The sequence below is a fragment of the Amyelois transitella genome, chromosome 10 (genome assembly GCF_032362555.1).
Source record: "Amyelois transitella isolate CPQ chromosome 10, ilAmyTran1.1, whole genome shotgun sequence".
NCBI lineage: Eukaryota > Metazoa > Arthropoda > Insecta > Lepidoptera > Pyralidae > Amyelois > Amyelois transitella.
Window position 1 is genome coordinate 2,523,486 of NC_083513.1, and position 26,283 is coordinate 2,549,768.

General features: G+C 33.6%; 2 protein-coding genes across 2 annotated transcripts; both read right to left on the reverse strand.

Annotated features, from left to right (window-relative positions):
- Window positions 1-9,787: 9,787 nt before the first annotated feature.
- Window positions 9,788-11,102, reverse strand: LOC106141305 (uncharacterized). The gene is made up of 2 exons (XM_013342955.2): window positions 10,996-11,102; window positions 9,788-10,693 (listed from the first exon to the last, which is right to left on the reverse strand). Exon 2 carries the CDS (start codon window positions 10,679-10,681, stop codon window positions 10,253-10,255), a length of 429 nt encoding a protein of 142 aa, XP_013198409.1. The 5' UTR covers window positions 10,682-10,693; window positions 10,996-11,102; the 3' UTR covers window positions 9,788-10,252.
- An 11,761-nt stretch (window positions 11,103-22,863) lies between these two features.
- LOC132902197 (uncharacterized) lies at window positions 22,864-24,300 on the reverse strand. The gene is made up of 2 exons (XM_060946309.1): window positions 24,135-24,300; window positions 22,864-23,652 (listed from the first exon to the last, which is right to left on the reverse strand). The coding sequence occupies exons 1-2, from the start codon at window positions 24,269-24,271 to the stop codon at window positions 23,475-23,477; spliced, it is 315 nt and encodes a 104-aa protein (XP_060802292.1). The 5' UTR covers window positions 24,272-24,300; the 3' UTR covers window positions 22,864-23,474.
- Between the last annotated feature and the right edge of the window lie 1,983 nt (window positions 24,301-26,283).

Consider the following 26,283-nt stretch of genomic DNA (forward strand, 5'->3'; position numbering starts at 1 on the left):
TATGACAGTTGTTGAACTTAACTATTCGGTTACCGACAGTGTGCATCTTTCCTCTGCATTGCTTGTGGTTATGCGTAGAACAAACCCACCTAGTTTTGACGCCGGTAACATTTTTGGCACAAAATGTGTAACCTCCGACGCTCAGCAAAGTCTTACCACGACGGCTTAGTACAAAACGGGCTAAAACAAAATAAAAACAGTCAGTTTTTACATCAAAATTATATAAAGACCTCTAAGTACCATGGCTATGAATGTTTTATTTCAAAAAGATGGGAGATAAAGCGGGCCATCACACCCATAACAAAGTACTTGTTGTTAGTAAATGTGAAATAATGTAGGTTAATATTTAGCTCACATTTTGCCAGTCAGCTGCTGCATCTATTTATTGTATGTATATCTATTTAATAATTCCATGTGGGTTTCTACTTAAGAATAGCACCAATCCTTAAAATAAACTTGGCCTTAACCTCTTGTAGGCGATGGGCTAGCAACTTTTCACTATTTGAATCTCAATGCCATCATAAAGCCATACAGCGGAACAGAATTACATGATTCCGAAAAAAATTAAGTGCGAATAGGTATCTTAATTAAGAAATGAGAATATCACGTTTCTCCAGGATTTCTGATTTATACTAACTGTTGATTGTAATAAGGAATGAAGTAGGTATCCTATAGACTTTATATTCAGTAGCCAAAACTGTCACACCTAGTTTTCAAAAAAAGGTTTTTATTTTTTATTTTAACTGTATAAAAAATATTATTATAACAATTAATTAACCAATATACATATATTAACAGCTTGCTGAATGGAACAAATATCTCTTAGTGATAAGTAAAAGGCTTTGTGAATCTTGTGTAGATTCACAAAGCCTTTTGTAGTGCTATTAATTACGGGAAAGAAGCGTGATGTTTTGTATGTATGTATTAATTACAGAGTGTACTAATGTTCTTCAGAGAAAGTGTCCTTTATGTAATTTGAATAGAATAGAAGATTTATTTTCAAAATTGGATACAAGGTTGTTATTTTCAAAGTTGTTGTTGTCGTAATAAATTCTCATAAAAGTCGAGGCCAGGGACCGATCTTTAGTGAGAATAGTTTTTTAAAACATATTATTTCCTTGAAAGGGTCAAAATAAGTAAAAAAGGAAATAATTATTAACCTTTAATAAATAGATATGTTTTTTGTCACATTTTTTTTATTTATGTGTTATGTTTTTTGTCACATTTTAATTATGTAATTGAAGTAAAAAGTACAATTATAAATATACCGTACTAAAAGTTGCAAAACTAAAGAATAAAATACTTAAATCTGTAAACAAAATAACATTACTTTATTTACATAACAAAAAACGATTATTTAACACAATTATTAAGTGCATTTCATTCCATTTGTAACAACGCTGACGACGAATAAGGAAGAAATACAAATGCCATAAATAATTAATTACTTTAACTGTTAAACATACAATAATTTAGAGTTAATTTTAGTAATAGAAAGACACTAAGATTGTTTACTTGACTTCTAGCATTAGGTCCGCCATACATTTGTATTTTGTAATAAGTAATAAGGAATGAAGTATCAATGTCATTCCTTATTACTTATTACAAAATACAAATCAATGTATACAAAGTACAAATGCATAATTGCGCTATTCATTTGTATTTTGTACAATAAAGTTTAAACAAAAAATTACTGATCACTTGTTGAATAATATCCGCCATTAAGAAACACTATTATTTATACAAATTTACGTTAAAAAAAATTTACGAAAGACGCTAACAGTCTCTCGCTAAGTTCCCAGTATCATGTTCTTCTGGTTCAGTCTCGTGGTGTGAACGTCTATCATGTACACCACTTGTTCTGCCACCGTGTGTACCCTCGCCTTGCAACTGTATCTCTCGTGTGACGCACACCGCCATCTTATCTTGTCATCTGTCGCCTTGTTCACCCTGTACTTGTTCCCGTTCAACAACATCATCTGATTCCCTCGGGAATTCATGTAGTACACAGGCTGGAGTGTTGATAGGAACCCTGCTAATGGATAATAATATATTATTTTCATACATACATACATACATATGACCACGTCTATATCCCTAGCGGGGTAGACAGAGCCAACAGTCTTGAAAAGACTGATAGGCCACGCTCAGCTGTTTGGCTTAGTGATAGAATTGAGATTCAAATAGTGACATGTTGCTAGCCCATCGCCTAAAAGAGGAATCCCAAGTTTATAAGCCTATCCCTTAGTCGCCTTTTACGACATCCGTCGGAAGGAGATGGAGTAGTTCTATTCTTTTTTGTAATGGTGCCGGGAACCACACGGCACATTATTTTCAATTTCGTCAAAACCGATATTGCTAATGTAGGTAAAAAAATATTCACGTAATTTCGCCCTTACTTTTTTGGTAAGTATTTATTGTTCTTTTTCTTCAACGCTTCTTATTCCTCCTGGTTTTAGGTTGCATTCTCATCACTCTGGAGAGGAGCTTGGCGTATGCCTTTGACCATGGATCCTGGATTGGGTGAATCAAGTTTTTACACGAAACGACTCCCATCTGACCCGGATCGATCATGGTTACATATTCAGTTGCCTGAATGTGCAGGTTTGTTCACGATGTTTTCCTTCACCGTAAGAGAATCGGTTAGTATTCAAACTAATGTACATTAACTTTGAAAATAGTCATTGGTACATGGCCGAGATGGGATTCAAACCTGTGCCTTTATGCGCATCACACATTTTACCGATTCGACCACCGTCGCTCTCTCTATAAGCTTTTTTTTCTTCAACAGTTCTATTTGTTTATATAGCAATAGATTGATGATTGATGCAAAGAAGTAGGTATGCAGAGATTGCGTCCAGTAGAAAAGTGTAACTCGGCATCACGACGCCTACAGTATAGTGTCGTGATGTTGGTTTGTGTGTCATAATAAAAACATAGATATGTGAATTCCAAAAATAAACATTTATAAATTTTATAATCTTCGAAACGTTAGCAAAATTGTTTTTTTCACTATAATACCGTTATGTCGTTTCCTCTATTTTTTACCAGTAACAACTTTTTATACATCTAGAAATAGAGGTTTCAATGGTTTCTTTTCATGATTATGTTCTTCTAACAGTAGTATAACTTCATCACCAGCAGTATGGACCCTTGCTGAGCATCCTCTTCTGTATGAGCACCTCCATCTAATTTTAGATGTACTAACAGCATTTCTTACGTAAGTCCATCCGTTGAGCAACAAAAAAGTTTTATTGTTGTGGGTATGTATAATTACAGCTGAAAAAAATGATTAAATTGATACAAAAATGTTAAATTATAAATATTAATTTGGGGGAAGAAGGGTAGCTAGTGAGTAACAATGATAAGTTTTTTTTTATTTTTTTTTTATTATACAATTTTAAACAAAACATTGTTTTTTGAAATGAGAAATGGCGGGGAACATGATAAATGGAGCGTTGTATGCCAATATGAGTAGTCAGAATCTGTTCAAAAAGGCTCCCCTGGCACAAGGGCGTGTTGGTCCCAACATTAATGTATGGAAGTGAAAGTTGGGTGTTGCAAAAGAAGCACGAAAGCAGAATAAAAATAAGCATGTGGAGAGGATGAGTATACTATTTATTGATCTGATTATAAATAAAATTTCTAACAGTTATTCAATATAATTCAATACAAAGTCAGTGCGTATGTTCGCCCAACATCGCGGCTACAGTGTTGTCCACCATTTTGACCTTAGCGGGGCACTTCTTGCTGATTCTCTTGGAACAGTACCAGTTTTTGGCACCAGACACTTTAGATCCATTACATGAGAATGTGTGGCTGCCAATCCGGAGAAGATATCTTCCAGTAATCAGGGGAACCAGTTCACAATCTGAAATAATAACATTTTTATTCTTAAAAAATATAAAATTATAATTTATTAAAAATTAATTTTATTAAATTATAATTTAACAAAATGACCCATTCAACTTTTTCGTTCCGTGGAGTGAATTAGAAGAAATGAATTTACAAAAGGTTTTGAAAACTTTATTTCTCATGCTCTATATACATTTGTACATGTTGACGAGTATAACAGAAAAAAGCAAAATATAATAACAAATGTCATTATAGGAAATAAGCTGAAAATAATAAAATATTTGCGCTGGTAAAGAAAAGATGATGCACGCTAAAACAGACTGTCGTTTATTTTTCTTATTTTAAATTACAAAATGTTTGTCCTTTACAAAGGAGTTCGGAATACTCTAAAGGAGTTCGTAACAGTCATAATAGACATATAATATAAATCAAAGTCGCTACCCGCGTCTGTCCCTTTATGACCCAAAGAGCTATAAGGGTACAAATCCGAGGTTGGATTTGAACCTGTCCTTCATACACGCCGCGCTTTTGAATCTGGAACCTTAAACAGTGTGGCCACTCTACAATTTAAAATAGCGACCGTCTTTAACGTAATACTTGGGTGGCGGATGTTTATGCTCAAAATTAGATTTGATGATATGATCGTCATATTTGATGATGAAGCGAGCCCTGCATTTGCCGCCCTTGTTGCATCTCCACAACTTGGTATTTTTGGTCTTGACGGCACAGTAGTATGTATAATCGTTGATCAACCCAATGGGTTTCCCGGTAGCGTGATTGATCAGCCATTCAACTAAAATGTAAAATAAAGTTGCAGAAGACGAACCAGCCTTTCATTAGATTTCGATATTTCTGTTACAGCCGTCTTTTTTTATGTCTGGGGCATTTAAAAAAGACAGCTATAACATAAAAAAAGCAAAATTAAATAACAAATGACATATTAAACACAGTGTTGCCCTCGCCGGGGAGAGCAACCTTTTCATGAAATGTTTCTTTCCAAATACAGGAGTATTCGCTCCGGTCACGTGCCGGGCCATGATGTGTTGAGATAACTCTTAACAGGTAAATTTCTGGATTGACAACTACGTAAAAAAATCAACAATGACTTACTTTCCCTTGGCCTAAGCTTAATTATTAAGAAATAACCATGTTATCAGTAAAATAAAACATTAAAAAAATATAATTATGTATAATTGAAAAATGTTAATTTATCAATTAATTAAGAAATTAAGTAAGAAGATAAACAAGACAATCGTTTTTATGTAGGTACTTATCAATAAACAAAACAATTTCAATATAGTGGTATAAATTACCATGTTTCTATTTAATAAAATTTATTACCTAATTTTTGCTAAGTTTCCGGATTCTCGCCTCTGAACTGAAAAGGTCCCGAGTTCAATGCTCAGTCGGATCATGATATAGGAAAAAAATGTGAAAAAAATGTTTTCTGATTGGCCTGGTCTTGGATGTTTATCTATGTAAGTATTTATTATAAAATAAAACATCGTTGAAGTAAAAAATCTCGATCTTACTTCGGGATCAATACATTATGTGTAATGTTACAGTACGTTATTATTTTTTAATTTATATTTAAAATTAAAATAAAAAAATTAAAAAACCTACAATAAAAATAAACAATATAAAATTATTATAACGAAAAATAACGGCCGTCTCTTATAATGAAACTAGGAGGGCCATGGTCATGTTCGTCGAACAATTTGATGATATTTTGGTCCTTCGTCATAATTATACGACCTCGGCATTTCCTCTTCGATCTACACCTCCAGTAGTCGGTAAACTTGCCAATATTGCACAGATAGTAAGAGAATCCGTTTAACAGGGCTAAAGGTTTCCCGTCCTTGTTCAGCACCCAGGTCACTGAAAAAAGTTAACTATTAAGCTCTCTTTTTGATATACATTACATGCCTTTTAAGTCTGTAATTTGAATAGTTTTTTTTTTATTATTATTAAATAATATAAGTACCAAGAATTATTACATGAATGTTCGAAATGACTCAAAATAATGAATAAATAAATAATAGTTTAAAAAAAACTAAAAAACTACGCTTTTATTGCTAATCAAACTAAAAAATAGAAAATAAAAATTAATGACAAAGGAATTCAGTAGTAGCAAGTCGAACAATCAGTTATAGTCAGTTGTAGTAGTAATTACCTCGGATTAAAATTATAACAAAATTAAATTTATAAACAAAACAATTTAAATCAGAGTAAAAAGCGTGGGGTGCCTGATGTAGTAAATATTAAAATCATTCTATAAGCATATATTTATGACAAGAGAGTTATGAAAATGAAGTAAAATGCACCCCACGCTTTTTACTCTGATTTAAATTGTTTTGTTTATAAATTTAAATTTGTTATAATTTTAATCCGAGGTAATTACTACTACAACTGACTATAACTGATTGTTCGACTTGCTACTACTGAATTCCTTTGTCATTAATTTTTATTTTCTATTTTTTAGTTTGATTAGCAATAAAAGCGTAGTTTTTTAGTTTTTTTTAAACTATTATTTATTTTCTATTTTTTAGTTCGATTTGCAATAAAACGGGTTGTTTTCTAGTTTTTTTATACAATTATTTATTGGAAGTTAACACTTCTGGTATAACTATCTTACTAGAAAAGACTTTTGCAACCATGCGCCCATCGCCGGAGGTTTTCACAACTAACTTTCTTAAAGTTATATGTGGCCTGATTGGATTAAATCTCATAATATTCTCATCATCATGATTCTTTTTAAGGCGATGGGCTTGCAACCTGTCACTATTTGAATCTCAATTCTATCTTAAAGCCAAATAGCTGAATGTGGCCTATCAGTCTTTACAAGACTGTTGGCTCTGTCTACCCCGCAAGGGATATAGACGTGATTATATGTATGTATGATGATTGTTAAACCCAGTTGAAAAGAATTTTATAGTGATAAATCACTGTTAATAATATTTTTGACTATCCAGCAAACGTAATAATTTTCGATTGTGGCCTTGCCAGGAATCAAACCACAAGATTAAGAGGCAGATTGATACAGGAACAAAAATATTTCAAACATACCTCCACTGCCTTTACAACCAGGAACGCAACAAAGTTTATCTGAAGACATCGTGGCACTTTTGTTGTTAAATCTGTCTTTCACAAAAACAAACACAAACTTGGGACTCCTATCTCAAATAATAAGGTACTTTTTACAGGAGTCCTATCTCAAAATATCTGCACAACACAGTAAACACAGTCAGAGTCCAATCTCAGATGATAAAATCACACGAATATCCGGAAGAACAAAGCTCGACTCAACGGAAGATTCCAAACTCCAAATAACGACAAGTTATCACCACAAAACAAAGTGCAAATAGGTAAATACACAGGCACCGGTAAAAAACAACAGAAAGAAAGTTTACAGGTGTTCGAATCGAAGTCAATCAAAACTTACTGCAAAACTTATTTGACATAAAAAACTGTCACTCATTTTCCAAACGAGTATTACAGTGTTGCTATTATAAATAGGCAAAAGATACCTAATGTTAATTCAAGAATTGCATTAATATGTTAAATACGTATTTAATATCGCAAAGTTCTGTAGGTAGTAACTTTATTCTTGTATTTTTGTAAATTTAGTTGTTCAATTTTCATTTATTACTTTTGTTTTATTACTTATATATTTTTTATTGTTTTAAAATATTCTACTAATTCTACTATGGTTTCTAATGGTAATTCTAAATGGAGCAATGCGATGAAATAAAGAAGCCTCAGGTTAATAGTAACATTATATGGAAATATATTACATCTCTTTTTGACTCATTATACGTCAGAACTTCTTGTTTTCTTGTATGGAGATTACTGGCACTGGTGCTATCTCTGTCTCTCTTACTCTCATACGAAGGATCTAAAAATGAATTTATTAATCCTGGCAGTTTTAATAAGAATAATGAGAAACTCTTATCAAAATATTGCATTGTCATCGGTCCTTGATACGTGTGCAAAGTTCCAAGTTGATCAGACGTTTAGAAATCAGTGAAAATTAAGCTCAAAGATTCCGTTACATACATACATACATACATACATACATACAACCCAAGCTAATAAAAGCGTAGTAAAAATATATTTAATTTTACGTGCCTGTAAGGAATTTTTCATCGATAATATTAGAAATAATAATTTGTGCCAGCTACTTTTTTTCTCCCACACCATGCTAAAGACAAAGGCTAAGCAGTTTACTTCTTTCTTCTCTTCTCTAACTTCTTCTTCCTCCTGGCTTTAGCCCCGGTTGTATCCTCACTTCTCTGAGAGGAGCCCGGGGTATGCCTCCCGTCTGACCTCCGCAACTTTTGCAGGGGAACCTAACCCGTATTGGATCGATCATGGTTACACACATTAAGACAACATCCAGTTACCTGAATGTGCAGGTTTCGTCACGATGTTTTTCCTCACCGTAAGCGCATCGGTTAGTATTCAAACTAATGTACATAACTCCGAAATTAGTCATTGGTACATGGCCTAGGTGGCCTCCGACGTCTTGTGTATGAGTCAAAATGATTGTAGCAATATACGTGCATATATCAAAATGATTGTAGTTCACGTACGTTCTTAAGTTCGGTAAATAATTTTTATTTTCCCGCACACAGTAAAAATATAAAATTATGTATATATTACATATTTGTTCCTCTGTTTCGTTATTTTTATTCACAAAAATCTGTTCAAAAAGAAAAAACATCACGCATAATAAATAACTAAAAAAAATAATAGTTATCGAATCAAGATAAGATAAAACTTTATACAAAATAAAATATTTCATAAGATATAAAAAAAATTAGGTAACTAATTTACCTTCGTATGTAAATGTCATATAAGTGGGAACCCTACCAGTAAATGATGAGAAACGAACTTTTTATAATTGTCCCGGGTCTTGGATGTTTATATCTATCTAAGTATTACTAATTTTAAAATATAGTTTTGTTGAGTTAGTCCCAAACTGTCTTCGACTCTTCCCTGAGCTAACTCAATCTGTGTAATCTGTCCCGTATATATTTATATTTTATTTAAATACGCACGTGCATACTTACGTACTAGATATTTTTTTACGACGATACATCTAGATCGATTTCTTAAGGCCAAAGATAGGCCAGTTATTGGAACAACGAGAACTTTAGTTTCCCCAAGAAAGAGCTTCGATTGCTTTAATAAATCCGCGTTAATTCCAGATAAAATACTGTTCCAATAGAAGTTGCGTTAAACGCATCTTAAAGTAAATAAATATAACACAGCGAAAGCTGGAATATATTACACAATTTTAAAATACCTTCCTTTGCTATAAATGATGTTAGGTGGGGGGTGATGATGTTCCCCCTTTGTCTTGATGATAACGTGGTCCTTGCTGAGAACGAAGCGAGCTTTACACGTCCTCCCGCCGGTACATTGCCAGTGGGTAGTTTCACGATGTGTACTCTTATGGTAGAAGGTGTACCCGCGAACTAGGGCCAGCGGCTTACCAGCATGGTTAGTGATCCATTCCACTGTTGAAACAAACAACTAAAATACATGATGATTTAATCATCCATTCATCATGCATCATGTAATATTATAAACATGAGTGTTTTTGTGTCCATCTTTCAAGTTAAAACCACTGAACCGATCTGGAGGAAATTTTCCATACGTAGAGCATATAGTTTGGAGTATGGAGAAGGACTTACTCTACTCTTCACGCGGGCAAAGCGTTTAGCCGCCAGTGCAGAGTGTAAGTTTTACAGTAAACTAACTTTTCGGTTTACACCATTAAATTAAAAAGAAGTTATAAGTCCACACCGGAATGCTGACCCTTTTTCTGCAAGCTATTGTGTAGCTCCCCTAAGTTTAAAGTCTTATATCTCGCTCTTATTTATAAAATCGTGAGCAAGATGCAGAACAACAGCTGTTTAAGACCACACTCGTGGTGATTTAAAAAAAATATTGACAATGACAAAATAGAGACGAAAATGGCAAACGAGAAATTTTATTTATATTTTGCAACTCACCAAACAGGATGCCCAGATGGGATACTAAATTCTCACAATTATAATAATAACAGGTATTTTCAACTTTCTTATCACTAACCTACTACAAAACTTTACTGGTCCAGAGTATATAAATCATACACAAACAAAAATATTGCATTAAAAACACAGTAATATTACGTAAAATATTTATCACGTTGGAGTAAGAACATTCGCGTGCAATGTGTTGTCACGTACTGTCAATATCGATACTGTCATCGCTTGTACTATACTAACTTGACTCTTGAGCGAGCAAAATGGCGATAGCGAGCGAAGTCAACCGTTATTATTTAATGTCGTTTGATTTCAAAAATAGAACACTCTTCATAAACCACAATCTATTCAAGTTCGTGATAAATTTATGGCTTTTTTAACTGATTTGGTATTACTCTTAACTTGCCAACTGATGGATTCCTTTTTATAAACTGGCGTAACCACTCAATTCCAGCCATCCTTTGGCGCTTATTGAAATTGTGTTTGAGTTGATTTCTCTCGCAATACAAAAATGCTTCCTGTCTTATTAATTTTGATGTGATGGTTACACCTGTTTTTGCAAATCCTTCAAGTAAAAAAATTAATTCTTTTTCTTGCGCAGCTGTCATTATTCCCCGCCTTCCTAATCTTTTGACTTTTGATCCACTTATAACGTGGTTTCTCAAGGTCCAACGTGGAATTTTGTATTTTCGTGAGGCAGCGTGCATAGACAATTCGCCTCTTTGTACTGCCTCCATTGCTGCGCTCAAAGATTCTTCCGACCACGTCTGTCCTCTATTTTTACGTGGCCTCATAATTTTAGTAACCTGTGAACAAAGTAAACATTTTTAATGCTCAATTTCAGTTGACTTTGTGGTGGTCGAAACAAAGTGTAGTAATCTGTATTTACCTCACTTTTGTTTATTATGAAAAATCAGAAGTTCAAATTTACTAAGAAATTAAAAAAATACAGGAAAAAACAAAAGAAACGAAAGCTTCGCTGGACCCCGTCGAAAAGAGCTAGTTTCTAAATATGAGAAGTAGTTCTTATATATAAGGGGAAGCTCTTACATATGAGACGCATATAATGTAGTTTAAAAGATGACGGTATTGTAAATTAATTTCTTACCTCAGCATTTATGTCTTCTTCGTCACATGATGATTGATTTGATAACGACGGCGTAAACAGATCTTCAACGAACAAGTCACCTGTATCCAAAACAACGTATTTGTTTATTTCGGGCAACATTGAGGTTTTATCCAAATCAATTAAAAAAACAATCTTTTGTATTTATGCAATTTTTTCGGTTAATCCACTTTATCGTATAGGAAAGGATAATAAAAAGTAAATACACATCCTTATTGTTTATTGTATTTTAGATATAAGTTTTTTTATTAGTATATTTATTTAAAAAAAGAGGCATGCAAGTTGAGCGCGCATACTTACTTGGTATATGATAGTTTTAACTATTTGTGGACATTTTCACATTAAAACTACAAACAATGTCTTATAACATGTTATACATAGTTAAGATCAAGTCGTAGATAAAATAATTTCGATCTAGGATGCAAGAGACAAAGATGTTAAAACATGCTTATTTATTTGTGCGATAAACAAAGAATCTTTATTCCAGCCATACTACGTACTTGAAAGCCAAGGAGTCCAAACTCTTTTAAAATGCGAAAATTGTAGAGAATAGAAACGAATAGAAAAATAGACGGGGTCACTAATGGGGCAAAAACTCTTTGTTTGATTGCAAATTTTTAATAGAATTTGTAACAACTAATTTGAATGTACGTAACAGTATATTGGGTACAGTTTTCACGCACGCAAGTTAACCCAACTGAGTTTATAGGTATCATCTATTTACTAACTAAAACTTATTAAAATTAGCACACGGAACGTATATAACGATCTACTTTCTTGTAAGCCAACAATAATTTTTAAACAATTTTCAAAGGCTATCTTCCATTTCTCATCCTAATGGTAATTAAGAAGGATAATGCGCTTGATGAGTTGTAGTGACCATGATTCTCAGTGATGTGGTTACCGCCACCACACATGGCTCTACCAACGTAGATAATACGAGCCGAATCGAGGGAGGGGTGCACTGCTCTCGCATTGACTCTCTAACAACTGCCAGAATTTATCGAGCAACAGAAGTAATCCACTGTTTTATCACACAAATTAAATTTTAGTCTATTGTAAATGTTCTGGAAAAGGACTTAGCTTAATTAATTCTTCTTAATTTATATAACAGCGCACCCTGTCTTGATCCCCTACAAAATATCTTCAACTTTTTTTATCTTGAATACTAGTGAAGTAATGAGGGACAAACTAGAGGGAGATGTGAGATGCATGGCAACTACAGAGATCCTGCACAGACCATCTCCATTTCGGTTCAACTAATGTACCACACATTGTGATTATTTAAATTCTAAATTCTTATAATAACTCCGTCGCGAACAATAAAACTTGGGGGCAAATGGCTATGATCCAACATGTTCCTGACCATCCTTCTAAATTCAACAGCTTCGTTTGTGGTGGTGAATCTTGCTTTACATTTTCTTCCCATGGAGCATCGCCATCCTAGTGTCGACTTCAAATTGGTATTGATATGAAATGTGTACCCATCTACGATAGCTACCTCTTTACCTAATACGTTCCGGATATATGTAACTGTATGAAAAACAAATTATTTTTAGTAACAAATTACAACAGTGTTTTTTTGTTTTAAATTAAACATGATTTAAAAATATCAAAATTTGCCAAAATAAATGTAAAAAAGAATATTAGAAATCTGTATGAGGAATCTGTTAGATTTAAAAATAGAAAACATTTTTTTTTTTCTATTCACGTAACGTTCATAATGATAAAGATAATGATAGTGTATTCTTCAAAAGGACGTTACATTAAATTTAAAAAAAAATCATAGAATAAGTCCAAGAAAGTTAAACATAGCACATACGAAGACATGGCTTATAATGACAATTTCTTATCTTAATCTTAATTCTTTAATCTTTAGATCTATTTATCAGCTGTACAGCGTGGTCACTGGAAAAATAGCACAATTTTCAGAATTTCGCACCATAGTGTTTCTAACACATCTAACATAATATCTATTGCAATTGCTTTTAAGATCTGGAAAGCTATCATCTAAAAATGCTTCCATAATATGGTGTAAAATGTTGGGCAAAATTTTGGATATTATACCTTCTTCTTCTTCCACCTGGCTATAGTCCCGGTTATATCCTTACCACTCAGGGAAGGAAGCCGGAGTATGCACTCCTTGACCATGGATCCTGGATTGGGATTGATTGGTTCGATCTCCGCAACCTTTGCAGATAAACCTAACCCGAATTGGATCGATCACTGTCACACATCCAGTTGCTTGCATGTGCAGGTCTCCTCACGATGTTTTCCCTAACCGTAAGAGCATCCGTTAGTATTTAAACTAATGTAAGTACATAATTTCAAAAACAAACCTTAACTCGTATTGAATCATCGTTACCAGTTGCCTGGATGTGCGGGGCTTCTTTACGTTGTTTTTTACGAAAACAGTCTTAAGTATCTACATGGCTGAGGTGGGATTGAAACCTGTGAATTTATGCATCACGCATTAAAACCGGGCACCTTACAAATTTGACCCGGCGGCCGAATTGGTAGTTTGAGCGTTGAAACCATCTAATTTCAACAAAATATAGCTGACGGGACAATCAGCAAATCAATAAATAACCAAATTAAAACAAAAAAAAACCAGAAATTTCATATATGTTTACTAGATATTCGTATTAATATGCCGTCTTGCACAACAAATGTTGTGGGTTGATGAGTATGAATTTTATTTATTCTTATAATTTCTCTTTTTTCGGAATTGGTAGTAGTGAATCGAGCTTTACAGGTGTGATTTCTCGTACATTTCCATGCTATGGTTTTTAGTTTACGATTGTCACAACAGTAGGTAAAACCATCCAGAACAGCGACTTCCTTCCCAGACATATTACGCAGGAACCTCACTGCACAATGAAGAAAAAGTTATTAAAAAACACAATAGAAATGCCACACTGTATCTATAATAATATGGACCCATTATCATCAATGCTGTGATGTAAAAGAAGATAAAGTGAAGAGAAAAGGGTATGTTTTGTGGAGAAAATGAATGAAAGCAGCCTTCGTAGCATGGCACGAGCGATGCCGTCTTCATCGCGCGTAAAACTATCCCTGTGCCCTTTCAAGCCTTAATAAAAAGCGAGCGAGTTTTTCGCGCGATTAAAAAATGGCGTCGCGTGCCTGGAGATGTGTGTGCCCTCCGGAATAGAGGCGAGATTTTATGTAGGAATGTGTGTATTATAAACGTTTCATTTATTTTCGTAACGTAGATATTTATTCTAATCTAAATATGGAATCATCAATTATCGAGCGAATTATCAATCGAACCATCTTTTAACCCGCAGCTGAAATTTAAGTCTTTTTTATCGCGAGAAGATTTTTGGTGAAAGTTAATAAACGTTAAAAGATTTGAGAAAAAAATTTGCCAAAAATTTATTCTAATGTCACAATTGACGGACCTAAATCCAAAAGTCAGTTACAGGTTTATTAAAAAAAAAAAAACAATTTCATATTCTAAATAAAATGTCGTTACGAATAACAATCTTATTGAAAGATTATGAGAAATATACTTTCGAATAATTTCTCGTCTTCTAGAATTGGCGGTGGTGAACCGAACTTTGCATATGTTGTGTCTGGTACACTTCCAGTAGATCGTTGTTAGTTTCCGATTATCGCAGCCAAAAGTATGGCCATCCAATAAAGCAATTTCTCTGCCACGAGAACATATTGGATTTCAACTGAAAACAAAAAACAAATTGAGCTGCGACAAACACCATTGCTTGTCGTGAAAATTAAATTAAAATATTTTTTTTTAATCTAAATTAAAATTTTATTTACATAATGGACACTAAAATAAGATTCTCATATGAATAAATTAATATGAACAATGTATTCTCTTGTCCACATTTCTATTCTAAGTTGGGTAGTCGTGAAGTTGACGTTGTTGAAGAAAATGCTACAGTGCAGTTTGTTACCGCTTCTTCTGCACTGACGCCTTGGAAGCGGCAGTAAACTTAGTTTTAATTAATTTATTTGACGTCAACCAATGTTGTGAAACCAACAGATATGACAATTATTAAGCGATAATAAGTATCCTATAATAATGTTTAAATATTTTGAATTCGAATTATATATTAAAACTAATTAACAAGATTAAATTAAAACTTAAAATAGAAAACCAATTAAAATCTTAAAATGTACCTCGCTGCAAGGTACAACGGAATAAAATAGAATTATTAGGCATGTTTTATTCACACAGTGAATTAACACTCATGGTTTTGTGTCAATCATTAATAAATAACAAACAGTCAGGATATCAATGTACCAGCATTTACAATCTAAATAAAAAGCCATGACGAACATAAAAATTTGGTGGATCATGATTATGTTCAATGTTATTTTTTCTAATAACATCTCGTTCTCCATGGTTCGTGGTAGTGAGCCGGGACTTGCATATTTTGTGTCTCGTACATCTCCACACAGATGTTTTCTTTGAGCGCCTGGCGAGGCAAAATGTAAAGCCATTTTCTACAACCACTTCCTTGCCGTATGGATTCCGATAGAAGATAACTGAAAAGCAAAACAAATTAAGATTAGTTCAATTTTGACCCGAAGATGAATAAACAGTTCGTCAACCAATAATAACGTACAGATATTCATTGCTCTGTTACGCTATGCATGATTTTCATAGTTTTTTATATGCATAGTTTATGGGGTAAATGTGCTTGTTAAATGTATAAGGCAAGTCAGTTAATTACATTATTTTTATTTATTTATTCATTCTGAACCAGATGCTAGCCAGTAAACTGGTAAAGAAAATATTAGCTTCTTCTATACATTCGCTTTGAAATCGGCAGTAGATATAATTAGATTTTAGTAGGTACCATGAAGTCAATACGTGATACCATGTATCCAAATTTGAAATTGAATCTATTCTATTAAACATATTCAAACTGACGTTTCGTGTTATATTACATATTATCAAGGAATCAATTTATCTTAAACTTTGGGGGCAAATTGGTATGATCCATCGAGTTCTTAACCATCCTTCCAAATTTAACAGCTTTTCACATTTTTACAGCTACAATACTACAATCTTGCTTTACAGTTTCTTCCCTTAGAGCATCGTAGTGTCGATTTCAATTTGGCATTGATATGAAATGTGTCCCCTTGTACGATCTCTACGTCTTTACCTAACGCGTTCCGGACACAAGTAATTGTATGAAAAATACTAGTTTTTTTAATAACAATAACAATAAGTGTAATTTAGTATGATTTAAAAATTTCAAAATTGACCTTGTAGCGCGCATCACTATTTTTGCAGACATTCCCCAACCCTATTTTTATGCTTAGGTTGGCGGCCTCGTCTCCTCGTAGATTCTTTATTTAATAATATTTGTTAGCACCTAATAAATAATATTCATGCTACAACCTATATTAAAGAGATCATTTCTTTTTAAACTTACATAAAACTTTTGTGAAAAAAAAACTACAATTCTTTCAGGAATCTGTTACAATAGACTTCTCGAACGTCACGTCCCTTTTAAAGGGATCACTGACATTAACAAATTTATTGAAATTCAAGAAAGCTAAACATGCGCATATGAAGACATAGCTTATAATTACAATTTCTTATATCTTTTGACAATGCCATTTTCTACAAAGAAATTAGGTGGAGGATGAGTATGGTCCACCTTCTGTCTTACGATGAATCTGAAATTGTCTCTAGTAGTAGTTATTCTTGCTTTGCAGATCTTGCAGCTGGTGCATTGCCATCCTAAAGTAAACTTCTGCTTGTTGTCACAGTGGAAGGTGTAACCTTTATATATAGCGATCTCTTTATCAGCTACACTGCGTGCGAAGGTTACTGGAAAATAGAAAGCATTTCAGTTCCAGCAACAGCTACCATTTTTTTATGAAATCTATGGTACCAAAACAGTGACATCGTTACATTTTGAGAAGCTTACATTGTTATGTAAGCTTAACATACATACATACATAAAATCACGCCTCTTTCCCGGAGGGGTAGGCAGAGACTACCTCTTTCCACTTGCCACGATCTCTGCATATTTCCTTCGCTTCATCCACATTCATAACTCTCTTCATGCAAGCTCGGCAGTTTCGGTTTCATGTAAGCTTAAGATTATATGTATACAATCACTTCTTTATCCATTACAGAGGAGACAGAGTCAATTGTCTTGAAAAGACTGTAAAACCACGCTCAGCTATATAGTTTAATGATGTAATTGAAATACATTGAAATTCAAATAGTGACAGGTTGCTAGTCCATTATTTAAATGAAGAATCCCAAATTGTTTATTTTGCATTTTTTGTTTTATTATGCAGTAAGGTCCCTTTGAAATATGTCTCCGTAGAAAATGGCTGTTCTGGATAGTTTTATCTACTGCTGCGAATATGTCACTATTTGAATCTCTAACCTATTAAGCCAAACAGCTGAACGTGGCCTTTTAGTCTTTTCAAGACTGTTGGCTGTACATACATACATAAAATCACGCCTCTTTCCCGGAGGGGTAGGCAGAGACTACCTCTTTCCACTTGCCACGATCTCTGCATACTTCCTTCGCTTCATCCACATTCATAACTCTCTTCATGCAAGCTCGGCAGTTTCGGGTTCTTTTGACCTGAACCTTTACCAGTACGTCCTTAACTGTTGGCTGTCTACCCCGCATATAGCCGTGATTATATGTATATATGTATTTATTTTACTCCAAATAAGAAAGCATCAAAGTAGGTGATACCTAAGCTTTTGTCCACACTAATCCACACTAATAATAATGAATGTAATTTTAAATTGTTTTGGCTACCTACGTATGAAGTTTATTTTCCCCTTTTTGTTTCACTCTAAATAAAAGCTTGTCTTAACCAATATTTTTTTAAATGTCACAATTGACGGACTAACATCTAAAAGTTATTATGATACGGGTATATAAATAAAAAAAAAACAACACAATTTTATATCCTATATAATATTCCGTTTCGAATAAGAGTCGCAGGTGGAACATGATTATGAAAAATTTGCTTTCGAATAATTTCTCGTCTTGTAGTATTGGTGGTGGTGAACCGAGATTTGCATATGTTGTGTCTAGTACATTTCCATGATATAGTTTTTTGTTTCCGATTATCGCAGCCAAAAGTAAAGCCATCCAATAAAGCAATTTCAATGCCACGAGAATTTAGAAGATATTGGATTTCATCTGAAAACAAAAAACAAATATGAGCTGCGCTAAACACCATAGCTTATCGAAAAAATTTAATTAGAATAATATTTTCTTACAAACAATAAATATTTTATTCATAAAATTGACATTAAAAATGATTATATATTACACCTAAGAAATAAGACCAAATTAAAACTTAAAAGAGGATACTTATTAAAATGAAAACAACAAGATAATAGTTAATGTTTCGGGATTTTTATGTACATCAATCAAGGAATCAATTTATCAGCTTACACCCCGGTACTGATGGATAATGCATCCGGGAACACGCAAAGATGAGAGATATACAAGGAATTATTTTATTAGCATTTACAATCTAAATAAAATACCACGACGAATACTAAAATTAGGTGGTTCATGATTATGATCTATATTATTTTTTCTTATCACTTCCCGTCCATGATCTGTAGTGAGTCGACACTTGCATATCTTGTGTCTCGTGCACCTCCATACTGCAGTTTTCTTATACCGTCTGGCGAGACAAAACGTATAACCATTTTCCACTACCACTTCTTTGCCGTATGGATTACGATAGAATTTAACTGGAAGAGAAACAAAATTAATTATTATTTGTATATTTCGACCTGGTGATGAACTAAAATTGGCAACTATATTAAGGAGTTATGAAAGATGCCCAAATATCCTACTTGCGAAATGAATATATTCGTTATTAGTCCGATTTCCATTCATCAAACGCTATGTTTTGTTTTCAAAAATGAGTCTTCAAATGAGTTTCATGAGTCAATAGAATAAAAAAGGTTCTTAGATCTATAAAACAATATTTTATCATTTTTATCCGTAGTTTTGTAGACATAAAATATAATTATATGTGATCTCATCGTACGGACATTATTTTTATTGAACCAGTAGCTAACTAGTAATGAAAAAAGGAAAATATTAGAGAGATTTAATCCGATAAGCATAACTTATCATCTCTCAAAAGCGATACTTGCACTTAAACTTTCTGGATTGCAGAAAGTGGAATTTTTCATGCAAATGTCTTTATCATTTAATCTTGAATAATGTCCCCATATGAACAATAAATTTAGATGGGGGGTGAGTATGGTTTGTCTTTCTGTGGATTATTTCTCGATGGTCAGAATTAGCGGTGGTAAAGCGCGCTCTACAGATGTCGCTTCGGGTACAAATCCACCTAATCGTAGTAAACGTTTGAATTTTTCGAGAGAAAGTAGTCTTCTAGTACTGCAATCTCCTTTCCTGAAGTGTTTCGTAGGAATCTCACTGTAAGAATGAACATTAACGTACTAACAATATTTATCATTTCTAAGAAAAACAAAATAAAACAGAAAACTCAGTTAGTCAGAAATTGACAAACATATATTTAATATATAAAATTCGTGTTACAATGTTCCTTCCCGTACTCCTCCGAAACGGTTTGACCGATTCTCATGAAATTTTTCATACCCCTGAGTGATAAGAGTTGTCCACCCTTAACATTTTTATTTAACTAGAAATAACTTAAAAATTATTTATATGGCAAAACAACGTTTTCCGGGGACAGCTAGTAGTTACTATAAAAACTATGCATTACAAAAATTATTGAACAGGACATAAATGACATCTATTTATGAGTTCTTATCAACATTCCTTTGTAAATTGTAAAATTTGGAGGGGGATGAGTGTGACTAGTGTTTTGCTTTATAAATTGTCGTTCACCAGATTTGGTCGTCAAGATACGAGCCTTACAGACTCTATTATTGGAGCACCTCCAACGTAAAGTGCTTTGTTGATTGTGAGTTAGATTGAAAGTGAAGCCATTGTATATAGCCACCTCTTTTCCAAATTGGTTTCGAACAAAACTCACTGCAAAACAAAATACTAACAAGATTAAATAAAGAAAAAAAAAATTTGAATCTTTTGTACAATGGAATATTAGTACATACACATATCATAACGTATATATCCTTTGCGGGGTAGCCAGAGCCAACAGTCTTGAAAAGACAGATATGCCACGATCAGCTGTTTGGCTTAATAATAGAATTGAGATTCAAACAGTGACAGGTTGCAAGCCCATAGCCTAAAAGAAGAAACTCGTGTTTTAGAAGAAAAATAGATGATATCGCAAATCAGAGGCAACAACAAGAAAAAGAACATGACTGTCTGTCTGAACTGACTGTCATTCTTAACCTTTCGTAACACACTCCATGATGTAGAACATACTTTTTGTGAATATCCACCATGGTTACAGCTGCTATGCACATACATTCAGTCAGAAAAGTATCGGGAATGGATTATTTATTTATGGTTCCAAATTCAAATTTTTGTTTTTTTTTTGTTGTTGTTAAATTGGCACAACTGTTTTCCATTTTGGCGCGGAGTTTGAGTTGCATCTGTTGTTTACATTAAATACAGTGCTATTTTTAGTTATATCATATCTAGTGTGTATTGCTAATTTCATAATGGATAAAAACATCGAACAAAGAGTTTGTCTTAAATTTTGCATTGCCAATGGAATATCGTGTTCGGAGTCACTGAAAATGTTACAGAAGGCTTACGGTGAATCGACTTTATCAAAAACTCGTGCTTATGAGTGGTACAAAGCGTTCAAAAGCGGTCGAGATGTGATGGAAGATTTGCCTCGCTCTGGTAGGCCATCAACGTCTGCAACTGAAGTTAACATCGCAAAAGTGAAGGAAATAGTGACTGAAAATCCTCATTCAACTTTGAGAGAGATAGCCACCGAACTTTCTGTATCTCACGAGTCGATCCGTACCATTTTAACTAATAATTTGGGTATGAAACATGTTGCCGCTCGGCTAGTCCCAAAAGACCTGAATTTTTTTCAAAAACTCAATCGCATGAGAGTCGCTGAGGACATGCTAGAACGAGTCAATTCCGACCCAACATTCATGAAACGCATTGTTACTGGTGACGAGACGTGGGTTTACGAGTTTGACATGCAAACTAGTCAACAAGCTTCGGAGTGGCGCCTTCCAACTGAACCGAAACCGAAAAAACCACGCCAAAGTCGTTCAAAAGTCAAAGTCATGTTGACTGTTTTCTTTGACTATCGCGGTGTTGTGCACTCGGAATTCTTGCCGGAAGGTCAAACGGTAAATAAGGAATATTATTTGAGTGTTATGCGGCGTTTAAGAGAGCAAATCCGACGAAAAAGGCCAGATTTGTGGAAAGAAAATTCTTGGATTTTGCACCATGATAATGCACCTTCGCACAAGGCCATCATTGTGAACGAATTTTTAACCAAACACTCAACAAATACCATCGAGCAACCACCATATTCACCAGATATGGCTCCAGCCGACTTTTTTCTTTTTCCTAAACTCAAATTACCACTTCGTGGCACCCGTTTTCAATCGGTAGAAGACATAAAAGAGAATTCGCGGCGAGAACTGACCTCAATTCCGGAAACAGCGTTTAAAAAATGTTTTGATGATTGGATTATTCGTTGGCGTAAGTGTATCGTTTCTAAAGGAGCATATTTTGAAGGTGATAAAATAAATTTGGATGAATAACAAACAGTTTGTGTATTATTGATCTTTTCCTGCTACTTTCTTGACAGAGTAGTATTGTTAATAAATGATTCATAATGTGAAAACTTTTCAATTTTTTATTTAACAATTACAATATATAGAAACAGTTTATTATTTACATAATAAAAATATCATTTTTTTTTTATTTTACTGCTTATCAATATTTCAGTATAACACCGTTGAAAATAGTAAACCTTGGAGGAGAATGACAGTGAATTGTGTGTCTTCTTGTAATTTCTCTTAGACTATTGTTGGTGGTGACGAAGTGAGCTTTGCAATTATTGCAGTAAGTGCAAGTCTAGCGTAGCGTGGCAATATGTCGGCTGGACAAGTTGAACGTAAACCCGCCCACGTCCTTGCCAGACGTATTTTTAACGAACGTCACTGTAAAAAGATGTTATTCAATTTGTCATTTAAAATTTAATGCACTTCAAATAATTTACCTACTACGTACCCCAATGGGCGTGAATGTATGTATGATTGTGAAATAAGTGGACTTCATGCCATAAGGTATTATTTACCTTTTGAGCCTTAAGACCAAACTGAAATTTATTGGGTGGTTAAAAATAAAAATAATTTGGGATAATTATTTAACATTCTAAAAAAAAATAATAATATACATACGAGTACGTAAAAATAATCTACATGTATCTATGTATAAGTGTTGCGTAATACATATTTCATAATTAATACACGTACATAACCAAACTTTATGAACGTCATTTATAAATGAAACAGTTATTAAACGAGCACGTAGCGTACCTTTATTTTATCTCAAACGTTCCTAATCATGTTACAATGATTCATGGTCTACTTACTAAAACTACGACGAGCTACAAGTACTGCTCTGTCTGCACGACAGAATGTTGATTTGAAACGTCCGAAACAAAATATAAAGGTAAAATATTATAATGCAACGCGAAAGTTTAAAATTAGTTATTTATGTCGTAAGGAGGAGGAATAATTTGGTTGGACAAAAACTTAATGTTTTGTTTTCAGCATAAGAAAATTACTAATACACAATAATTTATTTTTATTTTTATTAATTTACAGTCACAATCACAAAACATAAAAATGAAACAGTAAATATAACATATTTTTTCTATAGATTATCTTTAATAATTATTACATACACACATATGGTCACGTCTATATCCCTTGTAGGGTAGACAGAGCCAACAGTCTTGAAAAGACTGATAGGCCACGCTCAGCTATTTGGCTTAATGATAGAATTGAGATGCAATTTTAGACAGTTTGCTAGCCCATCGCCTAAAAAAAGATTCCCAAGTTTGTAAGCCTATCCCTTAGTCGCCTTTTACAACATCCATAGGAAAGAGATGGAGTGGTCCTATTCTTTTTGTACTGGTGCCGGGAACCACACGGCACCTTAATAATTATATTCACATTATTATAATTTTATCTACGTTCATAGCTTATTGACTTGTCTAATCTAACTATAATGTACTAATACTGATCAGATAATTTAAATAGCACTTAAATATTTAACAATCTTTGGAAAAAGTAACGTATAATCATTTTTGAATATTTTTTCTCTCCTTTCAGCCAGGTTCGAAATATGTTAAAGTTCAAACTAAATAACCTTAATTATTTACTTATTACTTAAAGACTCTATTTTCATTGTAAACATTTTTCATAAATATTTTACCGTTAAGTTTAAGATCTAAACCTCAAAATAATGCCATTATGAATCGAAAAATCAGGTGGTGGATGATTATGCGCCGTGGTGTCATTCAGTTGAGGTACAATTTGACGGCGTCCAGTGTTGGTGGTGATGATTCTGGCCTTGCACATTTTGTTCCTGGTGCATCTCCAGCGAAGCGTCTTCTGGTGCCGGCTGCTGAGGTTGTAAGTAAAACCTTTGAGGATTGCCACTTCCCTTCCCCACGAGTTCTGAACGAATGTCACTGCAATAAATTTAAATGTCAATAAAGAAAACAGGAAAATTTAAATAATATAGAACCTGGTTATTTGTAGACGGAATTAAATATTTTTTGCTGGGTGTTATCTATGTGTATTGTTTAAAATTTCAAAATATCATGGGACTAATAAAAACCCTCAACTGTGTATAGTACTGTCCACAGATTAAGTAGACAATATATTTATAAAAAAATAAAAAGAATAGACGAGGCGCCCTTACATCACTAATGGTGAAATATAAAGTAACACTGATTAGTCTTTCTCCAATCAAAACGGGCATCGATTCTTATACACATTCGAAATCTTAAGGATGTTTGTCAAAGCATTTCTAACGGCAACTTACAACATTAATATTTACGATTTAAACCGTAATATAACACCATTATGGACGGTAAATTGAGGTCGTTCATGTGTGTGGCCTTTGATCTGTCGAATAATTTGCCGTTTTCTAGCATTCTCTGTGACGAACCTGGCCCTGCAGATGTTGTTACGGGTGCAAGTCCAATGCAGCGTGGTGAAGTGTCGGCTGGCCAAGTTGAAAGTAAACCCGTCCATAATTGCCACATCTTTGCCGGCTGCGTTTTTGACGAAGCTCACTGCGCACATGGTTTATAATTAAAAACCAGGCGTCAAAATAAAATATCGTATTCTCAAAGATATATGCAAATATGATGAAGCACTACTTAGGAAGAAATCAAAAATTTAAAACATAATCTTTTTTTGGAATAAAAAAAAAAATACTGCAATTGTCAGGAGAAAAAATTGATGAATATATAAAAAAGAGTTGGCTTTAGAAATAGTCAGCGAACAACTTCAATCTCTTGATAATAAAAAGAGGAAAAGAAATAAATTAAAACATACCAATTGCAGACGTTATTTTTATTTAGCAATAAGAAATTGTGCCAAACATACATATGTTTGAGGAGAGGAATGATAGCCCAAGATATCTCCGAAGAACCCAAAACAATTGATTTTGGATTTAGTCTCCTAGCGAAAGTTGCAGCTTTTTTTGTTTTAATATTTTTGATGGAATTTTTACCGTTGTTGCATGTCTGTCACTTAAAAGCACACGTTTCGACCGTTAAACGAACTTTTTTAATGGTCTTATTTGTTCCGTGTGGTTCCCGGCACCAATGAAAAAAGAATAGGACCACTCCATCTCTTTCCCATGGATGTCGTAAAAGGCGATTAAGAGATAGGCTTACAAACTTGGGATTCTTTTTTTTAGGCGATAGGCTAGCAACCTGTCACTATTTGAATCTCAATTCTATCATTAAGCCGAAAAGCTGAACGTGGCCATTCAGTCTTTTCAGACTGTTGGCTCTGACTACCCCGCAAGGGATATAGACGTGACCATATGTATGTATGTTTGTTTATACAAATTACTGTATCGTTTTGTTGGTCACTCTCAAGACATTTCTTAAATTGACTTTCCGGCTAGTTCAATCTGTATTATTTGTTCTATAAACTGATTTATTCTATATTCTAAGTAATACACCATTCCGTATAAGAAAATGTGGAGGCGGATGACTGTGTTGCTTAGCTTTGGTTGTTTTCAATAATCTCAGATCTTTGGTGGTCGTGAACCTTGCTTTGCAACTTAAGGACAGTCCCCTGCTAATACACTGCCAGGAATTGGTACTTTTCCTGCGGCCGTCACAACTGAAAATGAACCCATTGAGTATTGCCATATCCTTCCCGGCAGCCGATTTGACGAAAAATGCTAGAAAAAAATAAGACTTATTTTAAAGTATATTTTATTATGTTAAATTTTTCCCAGACATAGGATCCAGCTAGATTGATTTTGGCTCCCATGTGCACCTGTATTTAAAATTTCAACGAAATCGTTTGAACTGTTTTCACAAAAGCCAGAATAACATTACTTGTTGTAGTAGTAGTAGTAGTAGGGTGTATCCGTATACATGTATGCGGAGGATGCAGGTAATTTGTACATTTTATTCATCATCTGACAAATCAAGCAAGTAATCAACGTAAATTGTAATAAATAAAAAAAAATATATATATAATAATTTAGAAATTTAATCTAGCATTTTACACTTTTATGAACATCCCGTCATGAATGACAAATTTAGGTGGTGGATGAGTGTGGTTCAAAGTAGATCTGATAACTTGATGGTTTTTATTGGTTGTAAGGCACGACTTGCATACGCCGTGGTTGGTGCAGAGCCAACCTGTTGTGTTCTTGCAAACTCTGCTACGGTAGAAAGTATAGCCTTTATAGATAACTATCTCCTTTCCGCAGCGTTTGCGAACGAATTGCACTGAAAAGCAAAACTTTAAAATTAATTTTACTACCTATGACATAAAAAAATTATCTTCTTTGCAAAACTATTTTGATACTGTATAGTATACAACGAACTTAGCTCACTCATTTAAAAAAAAGTTAAAGGATAATACCGTATCCTTGAATGTTTGATTCAATTTAAATTGGACTTTTTTAAATATTTAGTACTTCAGTAAATAGTTTTGTGGCTGGCCGTCAGAGGATAAAAAAAACAGAACTTTAAAAATAAAAAAAGTATTTTATTTAGTTTTAAATTTATGTAAAAGGTTTTTGTGCGTCTAATGTTATGTATTGATGTGACAGAGATCGTAAA

What these genes read in the sequence shown, in the direction of transcription:
- LOC132902197 (XM_060946309.1), bottom strand. Translation starts at nt 24,271, where the DNA reads ATGTGCGCAGTGAGCTTCGTCAAAAACGCAGCCGGCAAAGATGTGGCA. An exon ending in AACAACATCTGCAGGGCCAG is followed by an intron (nt 23,653 to 24,134) that starts GTTCGTCACAGA and finishes AATTTATTGCAG; the next exon opens with TGACATTCGTTCAGAACTCG.
- LOC106141305 (XM_013342955.2), bottom strand. Translation starts at nt 10,681, where the DNA reads ATGAGGCCACGTAAAAATAGAGGACAGACGTGGTCGGAAGAATCTTTG.